At 44.5% G+C, this 21037-nt stretch overlaps 1 protein-coding gene across 1 annotated transcript in view; it reads right to left on the reverse strand.

Moving 5' to 3' along the window:
* Window positions 1–1692: 1692 nt before the first annotated feature.
* The window catches only part of LOC141098047 (nicotinamide N-methyltransferase-like), a 115786-nt gene continuing 96441 nt past the window's right edge, over window positions 1693–21037 (reverse strand). Inside the window, exons 2-3 of the mRNA XM_073585635.1 lie at window positions 8839–9046; window positions 1693–2387 (exon numbers count right to left, since the gene is read on the reverse strand). Of these exons, the coding sequence (XP_073441736.1) occupies window positions 1964–2387; window positions 8839–9002 (588 nt within the window). The 5' untranslated portion in view covers window positions 9003–9046 and the 3' untranslated portion in view covers window positions 1693–1963. The remainder of the gene's footprint in view (window positions 2388–8838; window positions 9047–21037) is intronic.

Here is a 21037-nt window from a genome sequence, read left to right on the forward strand (position 1 = left end):
ACCCATCCAAATACCAGATTCCTATTTGGCTAGAGTTAATTCCCTCTTCTCCAAATATATGTGGAACAAGATGAGACCCCGAATAGCTTTTCACACACTGACCCTGCCTAAGGCAAGGGGGGGAATGGGTGCTCCTGACATAAGAAAGTACTATTATGCCTCGGTGCTAACACGCTCAGTACACCTGATCCGAGGTTCACAAGACAAGCAATGGGTGACTATAGAGAAAGAGCTCTCACTTCTACCCATCAGACAGCTCTTACTGACTTACTCTAGAGGGAGTCCCCTTCCTTCCTTTCCAAATCTGCTTACTCGCTCATTACTAAAAGTGTGGGCAAAAACGCACAGCATTCTGATACCCCCCTCATCACCAATATTACCGCTATCAGAAATTTTAGTTCACTCACTTGACATTTTGACTGGGGAAGCACCGCCAGAGCTGAAAATCACAATAGACCTGTTGTTAACGGATGGAGTGCTTCCATCATTCCCAGAATTCTGCAAACTACCCGGGCTAGCAAACATCAATTCCATACAATATTCTACAATAAAAGAGACATTGAAAAGAATACACTACAACTCACATCTTTCGAGACTCTATGCTCCAAATTAAATAAACCCACAAAAATACTATCCACCATATACCATGAGCTACTTCTTGTGGAACATTGCCTTAAGTGTGCTTATATAGTAAAGTGGGAAAAAGATCTAGGTTACACATTCTCGCAAGAACAAGCACTTCATATATATATATAAACACTCCCATGGCCCGACTAAATGCGTTAAAACCCAAGAAAACGCCTATAAGATATTGTCCAGATGGTATATCTCACAAACACAATATCAGGCCTGGCGGGTGAACCTCCACACGAACTACTGGAGATGTTGTACTGGAGAAGGCGACTATCTCCATTTATGGTGGTCCTGTTCAATTATAAAACGCTTCTGGGCGCTCACAGAAAAAGTCATACAAGAGGTAACTGGAAGGACAGCTATCCTAACGCCCGAAACTGCTCTACTGAATTTTCCGGTGTGGCCGGGTAACAAGAAATTATCCATATTGGTTCATAACATAATAGTGGCAGTCAAACTTCTAATACCCACTTACTGGAAAACTGAGAATAATCCCACACGCCAGCAATTGCTCTATAAGATAGATCAACTGTACAACACGGCTGAGTTGGTGGCCCACGTAAATCTCTCTCAAGCGCTATTTCAGGAATCCTGGAGACCTTGGATTCTTTTCAGATCAACCATCCACTCAGATTCAATGCAGGATGCCACCCAGTGAAGCCTCACTTACCCCCCCTCCCTTTTCACTCTTTAACTGTCCTACTTTCCCTTCTCTCACTATCACTATCTCTTATTCTTTATGTTGTTGTCCCAGGCAGTTATATTGGAAAAGTCGAGTGTTGGAAATGAATCTGGGATACTTGAATTGATACTTATTGCTATTGTGTTTTGAACTTCCCAGATGTCAAGTTATTATTTCTAGCATGGTTTCATAACGCAAGCCATAAGTATAATAACTTGTACCGTAAGGGTTTTGACTGGACTACTATATGTTTGTTGAGCACCGAAACCCTAATGTGTAACACTGTACCATTATATTTGATGTTATGTTTTAAAATCTAATAAAAAGAACATAGAAAAGAAAAGGTAAAGAGCACAAATAGGCAAATCAGACATCAGTCGCCTTATAATGACTTTATTGTGTTTAGTTATAGTATTAAAGATCCAACTTTTTTATGGAAGACATGAGAGTGATTAGATGTTCATCAGTTTTTTCGCCTCATGTATGATTTTTCCCTGGGATACATTGTTTCAACGCTTTTCATAATAAAGAAAGAACAAATGTATTTTTATAGATTTGTATAATTTTCTAGACTAAGATTTAAGATATTAATAGGATTCAAGATTTACATATAATACTGACATGGAGACTCAACCTTTCATATCAGACCTACTTCTCTTTGTGGGCCGCAATGAATATAACAGCTTTATAATCAATAAGGTCATTCACATCTGTTCTCTTTTTAACCTTACAGCGGTCAATGATAAAACCTTCTCCAGCTAGAGCTTTCCTGGCAAAATCCTCATCATAATATAAGGCATGGAATTTTTGTTTCCCGACTGTGAAATATGTCATATGTAAACAGCCAATTAATATAATGTATCCTCCAGGTTTCAATAACCTTGAGAACTTCCTGAGATATCTCATGTAATCATTCTGATCTTGGCAGGTAAGATCTAGTAGCCAAGCACTGATGATACAATCTGCTGGTGGTAAGACGATGGGATCCATCATATTTTCTTTCTCAAGGTCACATTTCACAATATGTTGAAGGGCTGATCTCACTTTTCCTTCTTTGTCCTGTAACAGATCACTGAAAGAAATGGGAAAAATTCTGAAAATGATTGTCAATATTGAACAGGATGACATTAGATCTCAATGCTCAGTGCTGAATCATTGTTTTCCAATTGGTAAAATACTGGACTCCACTAAGATTATTATATTTTCACAGTATTTGAACATACATTTTTCAATTTCATTTATCTAACTAAGGCCATATATAGTGTTTTATCATTCTCTGTTACTGTATTGTATGCTGGAAAAACTTTTTTTTTTACTAAATAGATAATGTCAGCAAGTAGCACTTTCCTATTCAAAGGGCAACTGCAAAAATCTTCTTATCATAGTATTTTCTTTTTTGCTCTTTGGTCTATGACTATTAATTCCCACTATATGGCTGTGAAAAATATGGAAGGATTTAATGGTAGATTACAATCATTCTTCAGCATGTGTAGCTGTGACAATACAAATGACTAGTCCTGCCCCACCTGCTCCACAGTGAAAACTCACACCCCCACCATCCTAGATAGTATACACAGAGGATCATCCTGTGTAACTGCGTCATCCAGTAAGATAGGATTTCATAAGGATATTTAAGGAATGTAGTGATTTTACATCCTAGCTGTACACCAGTTACATTTTTCGAGATCTCAGGAATAGGCCGTGTGTCTCGACCTGTTCTAGCACCTGAGTGTGGGGTTTAGAGATGTGCGAATATGTTCAGAAAACGATTGCCAAACATACATTTTTTCACGAATATGGCACATTCAGATTTATAATTGGAAAAACAAGCGATTTTTTTTTTTTTGCAAAATTAGAAAAAGTAGGCAAAATTCGGTAACATTCTGTAAAATTGCGGGAAAATAGTTGTGTTGCCACTAAAGTATTTTTAGCACTTTGGCTAGGATAGTCGTGGTACATGATGAGCAGGGGGCACGTGATTAATGAGGGGAGGGTGTGGTGTGGGGAGAGCTCAGAGGAGCGGCATGCAAGTCATTTTTTAATTCTTTTCTTATTTTATGTATGCAAATTGCGGCTAGCCAATCAGGGTGCAGGAAACATCCCGAATGCCCTGACACAAAGGCTTATGCCATTGACTGCTGAAATCACATCTCCCTCTCTATATAAAGAGTGGTCATATTGTTTAGCACCATTTTGTCAGTATAACAGTGCAGAGAGGCTACTCCTGACACTGCTCCTAGATGTTGATAGAAACAACTGGCTAGCTAACTAGCTAGAATCTAAGTCAGATAGTTTAGATATCTAGTGCCCTCTGTGGCTGTGAAATCGACCTTCGGACAGATTTTTTTTCCCTTTGCCATTAGTGAGGTCCAGAGACAAAGATAGAAGGGTACATTTCATAGAAGTGTGTGGTGCATTGCTTCTATTGTGCTCCATGCACAAGTAGACCTTTAAAAGCAGTTTATAACGTGATTCAGCAAAGGCATATGTTACCTTCTAATTTAGTGGCGGTGAAATTCAGCTGTATGCAAAGTAAAAAATCCATTTTTTTTTCAGTTGCTAATGTGATTCAGCACGTCATATATCACGTTGTTATTTAGTGACGGATAAATTCAGCTGTGTGCAGAGCTCATGCAGAGAAAAAAAATACACAGATAAAGATACAGCAGGCTCAATCTGATTTTGAAATTGTTTGGAGCATACATTCTATGATATACAGGCCTCATCCACAGTAAAAAAAAATACTTTCTTCTGTTACTAATGTGATACAGTAGGGGAGATCTCACTTTGAATTTATTTGGAGCAAATATTCTGTTATACAGGCCTCATTCACAGTTAAAAAAAATACTTTCTTGTGTTACTAACATAATACAGTAGGGGAGATTTGACTCTGTGAAGCTTTTGAGTAGACTTCTGATGACCATGGCATAGAATGTGTGAACAGCTCTTCAGACTCACCCATCTGTGGTTCCATACAGTCAGTTGTATTGTTGGAGAGTTAGGACATGGGGGGATGCAAGGGCAATTTGGGCGCCACCTCTGTGGGCTGTACAGGGTATGATGTTGAGGTAGAGGAAGAGGCCAATTAAAGCTGCACTTGCCATCTACTCGATCACATGTTCTTTCTGGGCCTCATTAATAAGGCGTACCGATGTGCGTCTGCCAAAGAAAGGTTGTGGAGTAGCCCATCTAGTAACAGAAGTTGTCAGTTGTGTTTGCATAGGACATGACGTAGGTTCACAAGTGCTTTCACAAACATTACCACCTACCCCACATACACCTTGAACACCACGCCTAATTCCCCTTCCACCACAAACTCGCTTTTTCCCAGTCATGTTGCTCAGATAGTGTGGTAGGAGCACAGTATTAGCAACCAAAAAATAGATTTTAAACTCTGCACCACCTCTGCAAACAGCTGAATTTCAGCGACAGTAAATTCCAAGGTGAAATATGTATTGTGTTAGTCACAGAAGAAAGAATTGTTTGAGTGTGGATAAGGCCTGTATGACAAAGAAGATATGCTACAAACAATTTGAAAGTCAGGTGTCCCCTACTGTATGATGTTAGGAACACAAGAATTTTTTTAGTGGCCTCTGGATAAGACCTCATAACACACTGGATGCTATAAATTATTTTAACGTCAGGATCCCTACTATATGACACTAAGAACGGAAGAATTTTTGGTGGCCTCTCGAACAGGCATCTATAACACAATGGATGCTACAAACTATTTTAAAGTCAGGTTCTCTACTGTGTGACAGTGGGAACAGGAGGATTTTTTGGTGGCCTATGGATCAAGCCTCTATAAAACACTAGATGCAGCAAACTATTTTAAATTCAGGTCCCCTACTCTGACACTAGGGACAGAAGAATTTTTTGTGGCCGCTGGATCAGGCTTCTATAACGCACTAGACGCTACAAACTATTATAAAGTCAGGACCCCTACGGTATGATGTTAGGAATACAAGAATTCTTGGGTGGCCTCTGGATCAGGCACCTACAGCTTAATTTCAGCCCAACAAAAAGACAAAGTGTGATATGGCGAGCTGTCTAACTTTCTGCAACTGAAATTTTTTTTTTTTTTCTGTGCCTTAGGTCTGCAGACAGGTTCATATAATCACAGCACTAAATGACAAAGTGGGATACAGCAGGCTGTTTCACATTTAGCTAGTGAAAAAATATTATTTAGAATGCTATACTCATGCATGAAGCACAACAGAAGCAGTGCACAACACACTTGTAGGACATGTGCCCTCCTGGCTTTGTCTGTGGACCTCCGTAATGGCAAAAAAAATGCTGGAAGGTAAATTTAACAGACACACTGGACACTAGCTAGCTACACTATCTCACTGATATACGACAACCTAGCTGTAATCTTGCTGCTAACAGTGCCAGCTTCAGGAGTACTGTTAGTGTCAAAAAGGTGCTAAAACAAAATGTCCGCTCTTTACATGGAGAGGGACATGTGATTTCAGCAGCCAATGACACAAACTGTTGTGTGAGGAGTGAGTGATTCCCTAATAAAATTTAAGAAGGGACTGGATACCTTTCTTGAAAATTATAATATTACAGGGTATATACACTAGTTTCCTTAATATTGCGTTGATCCAGGGAGCTAGTCTGATTGCCTTATGTCGGGAAGGAATTTTTTTCCTCAATGTGAAGCTTACTGTTTGCCACATGGTTTTTTTTTGCCTTCCTCTGGATCAACATGTTAGGGCAAGTTAGGATAGGATATGGGTTGAACTAGATGGACTTAAAGTCTTCCTTCAACCTTAATAACTATGTTACTATGTTACTAGGACATTGTGGGTGTTTCCTGCGCCCTGATTGGCTAGTCACAATGTGCACACATAAAGTTAGGAAAAAAAATTACTGTTTACAAGAACACTGCGCCTCTGAGCTCTGAAAAATCCCTCCCCTCATTAAACACGTGCTAAATGCTCTTGATACACCACCATTATCGTTACTAAAGTGCTGAAAATACTTTTGTGGCAACGCAAACATTTTCCCACACTTTTTACCGAATGTTAACGATTTTTTTTATTTTAGAAAATTTTGTTCGTGGTTCCGATCACAATTCCAAGTGTAACATATTCATGCTGAATTTGTTTGGTGATCTTTTTCCGATCAAATTTGCTCATCACTAATGTCAAGTACACTTACCAATGATGTAAAGTACTGGTGCACAGACCAAGATGATTCCCGGGACTACCCCACTCCATTGACATTGGTGAACTACGGATACTTTTGTGAAAACCAGGTTGTGACCATCTGGTCACATGGAACTTATGGATACGATTGGAGAAAGCCAGGATTGAGACCCGCCGGTCACCTGGCTCCATGGTCCCTACGTTTGACGTTACCTCCTCTCTGTCTGCATGCCACAGGAGGGGAAATCAACCTCTGAAGATCTGAAGTATCCTGGAGAGTCAACAAGTTTGACTCTGTAATGTGCATCATCATGGGTACTGTGCTGGGACTGTTCTACGTGTTATCTGCTTGTTTTGTGATTCAATAAAGTATTGCCACACTGTTTTACCCTCACCCTGAGTTGTCTGAGTAACGTTATGCCCACGTTAAAGGGAGAGCGGGTATTTGGTGGGATAACCCCTGGTCTATGCGGTTTCGGCTAGCGAACCGGGGCGCCCGCCGACCCCCCCCTTAAAGTTATTAAATATTTAATTCAATCTTGGACTGCTCTTTTATCTTTATCTTCTTGTCCACACTTGTTTCTCGGTTTTAACTTCACATTTTACCGGGGCTGTTTTCTGGCCTGATATAATCCAGTTAATGGACTGCGCTTATATCTAAGGAGGAACTGGTGACAGTCCTAATGGGCTGATAAGGCTCTATTTCACTGTTGCAAGTGAAAGGGGACCTTCAGCCTCTCAGGATTGTGTTCGAGTGTTGGGCCACATCATCGGCTGTGTAAGCCATATTCTCTCATTCCCTGGTCCCATGGGGACAGGGGGTATCTGTAAAACAACGGTGCCAAGCTGACCTTATGTGTCCCCAGGGGGTGCGGAACATTAAATTGTTGCAAGTGGGGATACTGTACTACATGGTCACTCCAACATATGTCAGGCGGGAAATCGGGGTGCAAGCTCATCTCAATGGATAATCAGAGGAATAAGTTGGAGATATATAGTGGGTGAAATAAGTATTGAACATGTCACAAATTTTATAAATATATTTTTAATGGTGTTATTGACATGAAATTCTCACCAGATGTCAGTAACAACCCATTCAATCCACACAGGCAATGAAATCAAACCATAGATGTCCATAAATAAAGTTATGTAAAATAATAAGAAATTAGACAGGGAAAAAGTATTGAACCCAGGAAGAATGAAAGATGCAAAAATCCATGAAAGGAGAGGCTGGAGAGGGGGTAAGTAAGAGAGGTTAATTCTTCTCTTCATTTCCGTCCACTCCCTTATTTATTTAGGGCTACTTTGAGTATGGGAACACTCTGATTAAGAGAGAGTCTGTTTGAAACGCGTTAGGCTATGAGTTTCCCAGGTTACTTGCCTTTTTTATAAACTAATGGTTTTATACCATAACCCTATTCATGTTATACATTAACGATTTTTGTTTTTAAATGATTATTCACCGATTGATCTGATGTTGGCTACCTTTCCTTCCTTGACATCACTGCTATCAGTAAAAGGAGATGTAGCCTGATGAGAGGAGTAGTCTCTCATCAGCCAGCATCTGCTGACCTGTGGTAATCTTTTTACCGTGGGCCACTTCTGCGGGTCACAGTATCTGTACAGAGTCACACTGACATCTGACAGAGTGACCCCGCAGCGCTCTGATGGGGTAACGATCTACGGGCGGTATCGTTACCGCCGTTCAGAACCGCTGTGCTGGTGTTTCCCATGCTGTCACATAGTATGTGAAACACAGGCAATTCTGCTGTGTATGCATTTGTTTTTGCCTCACATTGACTCCAATGGTGTTCAGCTATATTCAGTGATTAAATCAGAGAATATTGCAAATTCGGCTATTGTGAGCCAAACCGAATATTGAAATATTCACAAATCTCTAATTATTACACTTACCGGTAACTTTTGGACATCTATGGGTGATTTCTTTGCCTGAGTGCATAGAATGGGTTGTAAAAGACATCTGGTGAGAATTTTGTGTCAATAGCACCTTTAGCTATAGATTTACTTAGAAAATTGGTGTCATGTTCAATACTTATTTCACCCAGTGTACATAAGAGCTGTGGTTTGTATACTCCCATTTTATACCTCAAATCCACATGTGATATGACTAGAACCTTACTGTGCTTTCCCAACACTGCCAATTATTATAAAGCTGCAAGATTGAGAATTTTGACCTGAGTGGACAAATGTAGACTTTACTACTGACATTTAAAATTTTATTTTGAATAGGCTATGACTGCAAAATAAGGTAGACAGAAGGTACACAATATTACACTAAGATTGCAGTCATATCTTTTGTACTGTAGAAAAAATGACAGTGGAATTCTAATTTTTAGACAAATATCTTACCTGCTTTCTTCTGTGTCAGCATGAAGCTTGTTGATATGGCTCCAATCAAATGCTCCTGTACGTGAGTCCACCCATCTTTTCAGCTCTATGATGCATCTGTCTCTCATCTTTAGTACTATGATGTGCTTGAAAAAGTCACAAGCTGCAAACAAATGATGAACCATGGAACTAGGACTGATGTCAATCAAGATGTCACCTTTAATATGACCTGCAGAAGTAAATCCAAATATTGAAGTCTACAAATATGTACAGCTCTGGCAAAAATTAAGAGACCACTGCAAAATTTTCAGTTTGTCTGATTTTTCTTTTCTCTTTATAGGTATTTTTGAGTAAAATGTAAATTGCTCTTTAATTCTATAAACTACTGACAACTTGTCTTTGAATTTCCAAGCACTAAATTTTGTATTTATTTTCAGAAAATGAGAAATGGTCAAAATAAAAAAAAATGCAGTGCTTTCAGACCTCAAATAATGCTAAGAAAACGAGCTCATAATCATTTAGAAACAACAATACTAATGTTTTAACTCCGGAAGAGTTCAGTTCAATATTATGGTGGAATAATCATAATTTTTAATCAAAGCTTTCATGCGTCTTGGCATGCTTTCCACCAGTCTTTCCCACTGCTTTTGGGTGACCTTATGCCACTCCTGGTACAAAAATTTAAGCAGTTATTATTTGTTTGATGGCTTGTGACTATCCATCTTCCTCTTGATTACATTCCAGAGGTTTTCAATGACGTTCAGGTCTGGAGATTGGGCTGGCCATGACAGGGATTTGATGTGGTGGTCCTTCATCCAAACATTGATTGACCTAGCTGCGTGGCATGGCGCATTTTCCTGCTGGAAAAAAACAGTCTTCAGAGTTGGGGAAAATTGCCTGTGTAGAAGGAATCAACCGTTTTTCAAGGATAACCTTGTATGCTGCTTGATACATATGTCCTTCACAAAGATTAACCTGCCCAATTTCAGCCTTGCTGAAGCATCCCCAGATCATCACTGATCCTCCACCAAATTTCACAGTGGGGTGCAAGACACTGTGCCTTGTACGCCTCTCCAGTGTTACGAACTGTTCTGGCCGTGCACTTCACCCAGGATGCCATTTGTCATTCTTTTTGTAGGTCACTTGATGTCATCCTGCGGTTGCTGAGTGACATTGGAATAAGATGACAGTAGAGTTGAGCGACTTTTGTTTTTTTAGGGTCGAGTTTCGTTTCGTGAAACCCGACTTTTCCAAAAGTCGGGTCGAGCAAGATTGACTGATTACAGGGAAAAGTCGGGGTCGTCCCGAAACACGAAACCCAATGTAAGTCAATGGGGAATAAAAGTCGGCAGTGAGAGGAGGACAGGAAACACACCTACAGTGCCCATTTGAATGCCAAAAGCATCAATTCTTCTTAAGCTTGTCAACCTTAATTAACTTCATAATACAAGTTACGCACTGAAAAATGGGGGTTATTTGGCTACAGTTGTGGGGGGGGGCTGGCTCCAGGTTTTCATGTGCCCTGGGCGAAAGAGCACCCCTTTAACACATACCACAACTCATCATGCTCCGATACGGCAGAGAAATAGCAGTATAGTACAATGAAAAATACTTCACTTTTTACATCTCATGACGAGGCCCATCTATTTCTCCATACAGAATCATTGGTCCCATATAATGTTTGAAACAGTATATGATGAGCTCCACACAATGCTGCAGTATATGTTGGTCCCCATGGATGAAGCTCCACTGTCTTATGGGCCCAAATAATGCTCCAAACATAATGGGCCCCATTTCTAATGCTCTAGTGTATAATGGGCCCTGTAAATGCCGCTCCAGTGTCTGATGTCCACCTTTGGAATGTTCCAGTGTATGGTGGGCCCCATCTATCATTCTCCAGAGTATAGTGCTCCCCAAAAATTGCTGTCCCAACATTGAAAACAATCAAATAAGTCTCCTCGCTAGGGAATCCCTGTACTAGTCTGGACTCCTCGTCGTCCCCATCTTCCATCTCACTGCACAGTATTTCAACCTTGCAAGTGCTGTGATCCTGAGCAAGCAGGGGGGGCCCACTCGTTGGCGACGGCACTGGCACAGGGCCCCTGATAGTACGGTGGTGTGTCTGATAGCGGGTGGGCCGAACCTACACTTTCATCTGCAGCTTCCTCTTTGTCACCGTGTAAGATGGAACTGTATATGGGAAGGGTAACCTGAGTTTCATCAGGGTCAGATTCAGGGCGTGTAGCGTGAGAGGGGAATGTAGTGGTCTGGGTCAATGTACCAGCAGATTCATCGAGCAGTGACTGGGCATCAGTGCACTTGTGTCGCCCCCAGGAGTACGGTCGCCACAGTGGCATTACATTCCTCCTAGGGAGTGTGATGTCATGCTTGGGAGCAACGAACGATCTCTCTAGCAGGTTAAATGATTGGGCGGCATTATTCCCATGAGTCATGACCCTCCAAACAGCGTTCATGAAGGCAAAGTGTTTGTTTTACGTGGGCAGTATGGTTGCAAAGCTGAACCTTAAAGGAATGTCCAGAAGGGCACCACCAGGAGTGGAGCCTACGGTTAAATTCAACTCCACCTGGGAAACCTCAACCATGCCAGCTACAGAAAAGATGCACACATTGCAAGCTTAATTCCGTTAACGAACGAGACTCTGTCATGCCCCGCGGTCTGAGTCCGGCTTACTAGAGGGACACGTGAGGCTCTGGCACATGAGATTGGCCAATAACTGGTGTGTCATGCCCTTACATGTCCGTGGCTGCATGTGCGCTACACTGAAAAGGCCAGCGTTTGTCGCTTACAGGTGCAGATAACCCGCTGAACAACGTTAGTGATGGGGATCTGTGATTACAATTATTACCCACGAACGATGATTTCCCAGTAAGTGCAGGTCAACCGCAGTTCTGGAATTAGGCCTAACCGTCATTCCTGAAAAAATGAAAAACTTACGTGTGCAAACCATAGGTGCTGTAGCTTACTTAACAGCTCGCCAGCCGTTCTCACGCCCAGTATGGATTGCACGTGATTGCACAAAGGTGAGAAAGGGTATCGTATCCCCAGATAACATGTATGGATAGCGTACACATTCAAAATATATGTCTATAGATCAGGAGGCAGGCTCAGACGGTGTCAGGCACAGTATGGATTTGACGGCCCAGACTACACAGCGGAGGAGCAGGGAGAGGTAAAGATTGCAAATGCTGGGGACCTGCTCAAGCAAGGGGGGCCCACTCGTGGGCGTCGGTACTGGCACTGGGCCCGTCATAGTACGGCGGTGTGTCTGACGGCGGGTGTGCACCACCACCGTCAGAGACACTTGATTGCACTATGAGGGACCCTGTGCCCGCGCCCAAGAGTCGGCCTACCCACCTGTCCAGGGCAACGGCACTCGCACGGTGTCATGCACTAGGTGGTGACCACGGCCTTGGGGGGGGAGGCAGCACAGTTAGGGAGTTTTTGAAAGTGGCATATGTTGAAGTTGGACATTCAGCTGATGCAAAAGGCGAAATAGGTCAAGTCCCAGGAAGAGGTGGACCAAAGCAAGCCATTTTTCTGTCACCCTATGTGTCATCAGGGGAAGGTGGGACAAAATCCTTGGAAACCCATGCATGGTTCATTTTAATGAAGGTTAGATCATCCACATTTTGGGTTGACAGACGGGTCCTTTTTTCTGTCAGGATTGATCCAGCTGCACTGAAGCCTCTTTCCGATAGCACACTTGCAGCTGGGCAAGCGAGCTCCTGTAAGGCATATTGTGCCAATTCAGGCCAGGTGTCCAGTTTAGCGGCCCAATAGTCAAAGGGGAATGACCTGTGTGGGAGAACATCGATATGGGAGGAAAAGTAGTTTGTAACCATAGTTGACAACTGCTGTCTCCTGTCACTTTCCATCGATGCAGTATTACCAGTTGTGTGAGCTGTACTTGAAAAATCAGTCCACAACATTGTCATGAAACCCCTGTCTCCAACGCCACTTCTGCTGTGTGCACCACAAACACCTCTGCCAAGCTGCCCCCGGCCCGTACGGCTCGTGTGAGAACCATCACCGCTGCTGTGTGCTGGGAATGCCTCAAGCAACCGATTTACCAGAGTTGCTTGTTTATTAGCCAATATTAGGTCAAGGTTCTCGTGTGGCATGATGTTTTGTAATTTGCCTTTATAGCGTGGATCCAGGATGCTGGCCAACCAGTAGTCGTCATCCTTCATCATTTTGGCAATGCGGGGGTCCCTTTTTAGGATCTGCAAGGCATAATCTGACATGTGGGCCAATGTTCCCGGTGTCAATGATGCACTGCGAGTGCTGGTTGGAGGAGCACTTTCTGGAAAATCCACATCCCTCCAGTCACGCACAAACCCTGTACCAGGCCTTGCCACGCCAACATTTTCACTTGCCCCACGAGATGCATCCTCCTCCCCTAAGTAATCATCCCCATCATCCTCCTCCTCCTCTTCTTCCTCCACCTCGTCCAGGAGAGGTCCCTGAGCAGACAATGGCTGAATGTCAACAAGGATTCCCTCCTCCTCTTCCTCCTCGTCAACATTGGCTGCAGATGCCTGCTCCTTAAGGTGCGTCAAAGTTTGCATGAGCAGACGCATAAATGGGATGCTCATGCTTAGGATGCCGTCGTCTGCGCTTACCAGCCGTGTGCATTCCTCAAAACACTGAAGGACTTTACAGAGGTCTTTCAGCTTCGACCACTGCACACCTGTCAACTCCATGTCTGCTCTCAAAGTGCCTGGCCGTGTATCCTCCCACAAATGCATTATGGCCTGACTCTGCTCGCACAGCCGCTCCACCATGTGCAGGGTGGAGTTCCACCTTGCTGCAATGTCGATAATGAGGCGGTGGTTGGGAAGGTGGAGCAATCGCTCCAGCTTCTGCATACGAATGGAGTGTACAGGCGACCGGCGGATGTGCGCGCACAGTCTTCGCACCTTCTGGAGCAGGGCTGTTAACTCCGGATAATTTTTGAGGAAGCACTGCACCACAAGGTTCAAGGTGTGAGCCAAGCAAGGTATGTGGCTGAGTTTTGAAAGGGCTATGGCTGCCACAAAATTACGGCCGTTATCACTAACTACCTTGCCTGCCTCAAGATGTACACTGCCCAGCCATGACTCAGTTTGTCGCTTCAAGTACTCGGCCAGCACCTCGGCGGTGTGTCTGTCGCCCAAACACATCATCTGCAACACAGCCTGCTAACGCTTTCCACTAGCTGCTCGATAGGGGGACACCTTGTGTGCAACAGTGGCAGCTGCAGATGGAGTGCTCGTACGACCGCGCTCTGTGGACGAGCTTTCGCTTCTGGAGGAGGAGGAGGAGGAGGAGGAGGATGGTCGAATGCCTACAGCCAACTGTTTCCTATATCGTGGGCTAGGCAGCACTGTCCCACCACCGCTGTCCCCTGTGGACCCTGCATCCACCACATTAACCCAGTGCGCAGTGATGGACACGTAACGGCCCTGGCCATGCCGACTGGACCATGCATCAGTTGTGAGGTGCACCTTTCCGCTCACTGACTGCTTGAGTGCATGGACAATGCAGTCTTTCACATGATGGTGGAGGGCTGCGTTGGCTTTGCGAGAGAAGAAGTGGCGACTGGGTAGGTCATAGCGTGGTACTGCATAGGCCATGAGTTCGCGGAAAGCTGTGCTTTCCACCAACCAAAAGGGCATCATCTCAAACGAGATTAGTTTGGCAATGTGGGCGTTCAAACCCAGTGTACACGGATGAGAGACTGAGTACTTTCTTGCCCTACTCATAGTGTCTGGGAGGGTGAGCTGGACTTGAGAGCTGCATATGGTGGAAGTAGCGGTGGACAGGGCGGACTGAGAGAGGGTTGATGATGGTGATGGAGTTGGTGTTCTTTCTGATGGCCTAGAATCAGTCTTTCGTTGATATAACAGTGGGATTCCCTGACTGCTGTGGCCTTGCAACGACACCTCAACATTTGCTGCTGTGCTAACCGGTGGGCTTACAGTGGGGGAAACAATGTAGCGTTGCTGACTACCTTCGTTGTGATCAGTTGCACATGTGGCACTTGAGGTTTGGTGTTGTGTCCACGCTTGCAAGTGCATGGTGGTTAAATGTCTAAGCATGCAAATGGTATTCAAATTTTTCAGATTTTTCCCTCGGCTAAAGGTCTTTGCGCACTTCTTACAGATAACCTTGGCCTGATCATGAGGATTTTGTTCAAAAAAGTGCCACACTGCACTCTTCCTACTTTGGCAGACATTTTGCGGCCCAGCACGCTGTGATCTTTTGACCCTCTGGACAAGCTGTCCAGCAACTCTTTTGATTTTTGGAACCTGTCTTTGGATTGCTCCGGGCCTGCCAGATAACAGCTGTTGCGATGTCGATGTCTGCTGTGGATGCTCCTCATCTGAGCTATTGGAAGCAGCACCCTCTTCCCCCAATGGATGCCAATCTGGGTCAACAACTGGGTCATCCATCACCTCCTCTTCAATGTCATGTGCACCTTCCTCTGTGTCACCGTGTATGGTGGTATAGTGTGCGGGAAGGGGCACCTGAGTCTCATCAGGGTCAGAATCTGGCTCTGTACACTGCGAGGACAATGTAGTGCTCTGAGTGAATGTACCAGCAGAATCATCTATCAGCGGCTGTGCATCAGTGCACTCCATGTCAGATTCATCTTGGCCTGGGTAATTCACCATTTGACTTGATAATCCAGGCATGGTATGTGAAAACAGCTCCATGGAGTGATCAGTAGTACGGCCTGCGTCATCCTTCAATCTTGGTTGGGGTGAAGGACACAAGGAAAGGTGTGGCTCATGAACATGAGCCTCCAATGACAACTCAGTGCTTTTACTTTTTACAACTTCAGAAGAGGAGGCGATAGAGCTGGAGGCTGAGTCAGCAATGTAAGACAAAACTTTTTCCTGATGCTCTGGCTTTAAAAGCGGTTTGCCAACTCCTAGAAAACTAAGCCTTCGAAGCCTTATGGAGCCAGACGATGACGCAGGCTCAACACCTCCTGCATTCGGTCCTATTTTGCTCTTGCCACTACCATCAGATCCACCACCAACACCATCATTACCAGCTGCCAACCCCCGCCCAATTCCATGGCCTCTTCCACCAGCCTTCCTCATTTTTTGTAGAAATGTAGACAAAATCCAACAAACTATATAGTAATGTAAAACAAGGTACAAGGTGTCTATAGGACAGGGGAGATTTTGAATTTCTGCACACACTAGTGGACACTGGACACTTTTGGAGTGTGTGAGGCCCACTGAATATCTGAGCGCTATGTCACAGGCTCGATGGCACAGGTGTGAAAAAAGTGACTAGAGGATAAGGGAGATTTTGAATTTCTGCACACACTTGTGGACACTGGACACTTTTGGATTGTGTGAGACCCACTTAATATCTGAGCGCTATGTCACAGGCTCGATGGCACAGGTGTGAAAAAAGTGACTAGAGGATAAGGGAGATTTTGAATTTCTGCACACACTTGTGGACACTGGACACTTTTGGATTGTGTGAGACCCACTTAATATCTGAGCGCTATGTCACAGGCTCGATGGCACAGGTGTGAAAAAAGTGACTAGAGGATAAGGGAGATTTTGAATTTCTGCACACACTTGTGGACACTGGACACTTTTGGATTGTGTGAGGCCCACTTAATATCTGAGCGCTATGTCACAGGCTCGATGGCACAGGTGTGAAAAAAGTGACTAGAGGATAAGGGAGATTTTGAATTTCTGCACACACTAGTGGACAATGGACACTTTTGGATTGTGTGAGGCCCACTGAATATCACAGCGCTATGTCACAGGCAGAAATTGGCTAGTGTATCACAAACTACAAGGTGTATGTAGAATTGGGCAGAATAGGAATCTCTCTAGAGTGTAGGTCTGTAAGAACGGAACAAGTCCTCCACTTATCCTTCCACAGTGACACACAGCTTCACTGTGGCCGTGATAACAGCCGTTACACGATACTGAGAGGAGCATGCACGTACACGGCTGTCCGGTGTACGTTAAATTGTCAAGCTCCGTGTTTTTTAAGTATACGGACTGACACACGCTGTCTCTCTATAGGTTTGAATGCGATCAAACAGCAAATATATTTAACTGTTTGAAAGCTAGACAAAACTAGTAGGTGCAGGTCTGTAAGAACGGAACATGTCCTCGACTTATTCTCACAGAGTGACGCACAGATAGCTTCACTGTGGCTGTGATAACAACCGTTACACGGTACTGTGTGAGGAGCGTACACCGCTGTATGGTGTGAAAAAATGCACGCTCAGTACCTCAGCAGGACAAAAAAAAAAATGGGATTGCTTTTAAAAAAGCAGTTTGCAGAGCAGTGGGTAAACAGCAATGCAGCTGTCAGGAAGCCTTAGAAGGCAGCCTAACAACCTACACCACTGATACACCACAATATAGCCTCCCCTTGCACTGCACACACAGTGACTGGTGTGTTGTACAGGCAAAATCGCTAGCAGCAGAAGCAGTTTTTTTTCTTCTTCCCTGCCTAACGCTCTCCCTACAGAATCAGCAGCAACCTCTCCCTATGCTAAGATCGGCAGAAGTAAGATGGCGGTCGGCGTGCACGCCCTTTTATACCCCCTGTGACGCCCACCAAAGCAAGCCAATCACTTGCATGCCCTTCTGAAAGATGGTGGTGACCCGTGCCTATGTCATCACGTTGCCCACAGTGTCCGTGGATCCTGATTGGCTGAAAAAGAGCGCAAAACAAACTTTTGAAACGCGACTTTGGCGCGTAAGTCGCCGACCTCGTGGCCGACCTCATCCTAGGGTCGGGTTTCGTTTCATGAAACCCGACTTTGCCAAAAGTCGGCGACTTTTGAAATTTTTCGACCCGTTTTGCTCAACTCTAGATGACAGTGATCACGGTCAGTGGAGAGTCGTTTTCGCCCTCTGCCGGTCAGTAGATTTGCTTTCCCCAATGTCTTCCGCTTGCCCTTGTTGTAATGGACTGCCGTCTTTGAAATTTTAAGGATGGAGGCAACATGATGATCACTGTATCCCTCTGCTAGTAAAGCCAGAATTGAGCCCTTCTTTTCCTCACTCAAGACTTTGCTTTTCAATTCCTTTGGCATGGTTAAAAGTTATTTTTTCATTCCTATTACTTCTGGAATATTACTAGCAGTTGTTTTGCCATCCAGCTTGTCCTATTGCAAGAGGATTGTAAACACCACAGCAGGATTTTTAAACTTTTCTTCGTTAAATAACATTTGGTTCAGGTTTAGTGATCAGTGAGCACTAAAATGCTTGGGTGCTCCTTGCTCGGTTTGAGCAAATTGGAATACTCGGGTACTCAACTCGAGCAACGAGCCCAATGTTAGTCTATGGGAAATCTGAGCTTTTTTGCCACGACTCAACCCCAGAGGACTTTCTAGGGTATCAAAACTTCAGAAATGTATGAGAACAGTGCACAATAGAGTTGAGCGATACGGGTCAAAAAATTTCAAAAGTCCCCGACTTTTGGCAAAGTCGGGTTTCATGAAACGAAACCCGACCCTAGGATGAGGTCGGCCACGAGGTCGGCGACTTACGCGCCAAAGTCGCGTTTCAAAAGTTTGTTTTGCGCTCTTTTTCAGCCAATCAGGATCCACGGACACTGTGGGCAACGTGATGACATAGGCAGGGGTCACCACCATCTTTCAGAAGGGCATACAAGTGATTGGCTTGCTTTGGTGGGCGTCACAGGGGGTATAAAAGGGCGTGCACGCCGACCGCCATCTTACTTCTGCCGATCTCAGTATAGGGAGAGGTTGCTGCTGATTCTGTAGGGAGAGCGTTAGGCAGGGAAGAAGACAAAAAAACTGCTTCTGCTGCTAGCGATTTGGCCTGCACAACACACCAGTCAATGTGTGTGCAGTGCAAGGGGAGGCTATATAGTGGTGTATCAGTGGTGTTGGTTGTTGGGCTTCCTGACATTCCTGCATTGCTGTTTACCCACTGCTCCGCAAACTGCTTTTTTAAAAGCAATCCCAATTTTTTTTTTTGTCCTGCTGAGAAGAAAAAAAAACTGCTTCTGCTGCTAGCGATTTGGCCTGCACAACACACCAGTCACTGTTTGTGCAGCGCAAGGGGAGGCTATATTGTGGTGTTGGTTGTTGGGCTGCATTTTAAGGCTTCCTGACAGGCTGGCATTGCTGTTTACCCACTGCTCTGCAAACTGCTTTTTTAAAAGCAATCCAATCTCCCTTATCCTCTAGTCACTTTTGTCACAGCTGTGCCATCGAGCCTGTCACATAGCGCTCAGATATCAGTGGGCCTCACACAATCCAAAAGTGTCCAGTGTCCACAAGTGTGTGCAGAAATTCAAAATCTCCTTTATCCTCTAGTCACTTTGCTCACAGCTGTGCCATCGAGCCTGTCACATAGCGCTCAGATACTCATTGGGCCTCACACAATCCAAAAGTGTCCAGTGTCCACAAGTGTGTGCAGAAATTCAAAATCTCCCTTATCCTCTCGTCACTTTTGTCACAGCTGTGCCATCGAGCCTGTCACATAGCGCTCAGATATCAGTGGGCCTCACACAATCCAAAAGTGTCCAGTGTCCACAAGTGTGTGCAGAAATTCAAAATCTCCCTTATCCTCTAGTCACTTTGGTCACAGCTGTGCCATCGAGCCTGTCACATAGTGCTCAGATATTCAATGGGCCTCACACAATCCAAAAGTGTCCAGTGTCCACAAGTGTGTGCAGAAATTCAAAATCTCCCTTATCCTCTCATCACTTTTGTCACAGCTGTGCCATCGAGCCTGTGACATAGCGCTCAGATATCAGTGGGCCTCACACAATCCAAAAGTGTCCAGTGTCCACAAGTGTGTGGAGAAATTCAAAATCTCCCTTATCCTCTAGTCACTTTGGTCACAGCTGTGCCATCGAGCCTGTCACATAGCGCTCAGATATCAGTGGGCCTCACACAATCCAAAAGTGTCCAGTGTCCACAAGTGTCTGCAGAAATTCAAAATCTCCCTTATCCTCTCGTCACTTTTGTCACAGCTGTGCCATCGAGCCTGTCACATAGCGCTCAGATATTCATTGGGCCTCACACAATCCAAAAGTGTCCAGTGTCCACAAGTGTGTGCAGAAATTCAAAATCTCCTTTATCCTCTAGTCACTTTGGTCACAGCTGTGCCATCGAGCCTGTCACATAGCGCTCAGATATCAGTGGGCCTCACACAATCCCAAAGTGTCCAGTGTCCACAAGTGTGTGCAGAAATTCAAAATCTCCCTTATCTTCTCGTCACTTTTGTCACAGCTGTGCCATCGAGCCTGTGACATAGCGCTCAGATATCAGTGGGCCTCACACAATCCAAAAGTGTCCAGTGTCCACAAGTGTGTGCAGAAATTCAAAATCTCCCTTATCCTCTAGTCACTTTGGTCACAGCTGTGCCATCGAGCCTGTCACATAGCGCTCAGATATCAGTGGGCCTCACACAATCCAAAAGTGTCCAGTGTCCACAAGTGTCTGCAGAAATTCAAAATCTCCCCTGTCCTATAGACACCTTGTACCTTGTTTTACATTACTATATAGTTTGTTGGATTTTGTCTACATTTCTACCAAAAATGAGGAAGGCTGGTGGAAGAGGCCGTGGAATTGGGTGGGGGTTGGCAGCTGGTAATGATGGTGTTGGTGGTGGATCTGATGGTAGTGGCAAGAGCAAAATAGGACCGAATGCAGGAGGTGTTGAGCCTGCGTCATCGTCTGGCTACATAAGGCCTCGAACGCTTAGTTTTCTAGGAGTTGGCAAACCGCTTTTAAAGCCAGAGCATCAGGAAAAAGTTTTGTCTTACATTGCTGACTCAGCCTCCAGCTCTATCGCCTCCTCTTCTGAAGTTGTAAAAAGTAAAAGCACTGAGTCGTCATTGGAGGCTCATGTTCATGAACCACACCTTTCCTTGTGTCCTTCACCCCAACCAAGATTGAAGGATGACGCAGGCCGTACTACTGATTACTCCATGGAGCTGTTTTCACATACCATGCCTGGATTATCAAGTCAAATGGTGAATTACCCAGGCCAAGATGAATCTGACATGGAGTGCACTGATGCACAGCCGCTGATGGATGATTCTGCTGGTACATTCACTCAGAGCACTACATTGTCCTCGCAGTGTACAGAGCCAGATTTTGACCCTGATGAGACTCAGGTGCCCCTTCCCGCACACTATACCACCATACACGGTGACACAGAGGAAGGTGCACATGACATAGAAGAG

Source organism: Dendrobates tinctorius, unplaced genomic scaffold, assembly GCF_039654945.1.
Source record: "Dendrobates tinctorius isolate UK_male_01 unplaced genomic scaffold, ASM3965494v1 ptg000086l, whole genome shotgun sequence".
In the NCBI taxonomy this organism is placed as follows: domain Eukaryota; kingdom Metazoa; phylum Chordata; class Amphibia; order Anura; family Dendrobatidae; genus Dendrobates; species Dendrobates tinctorius.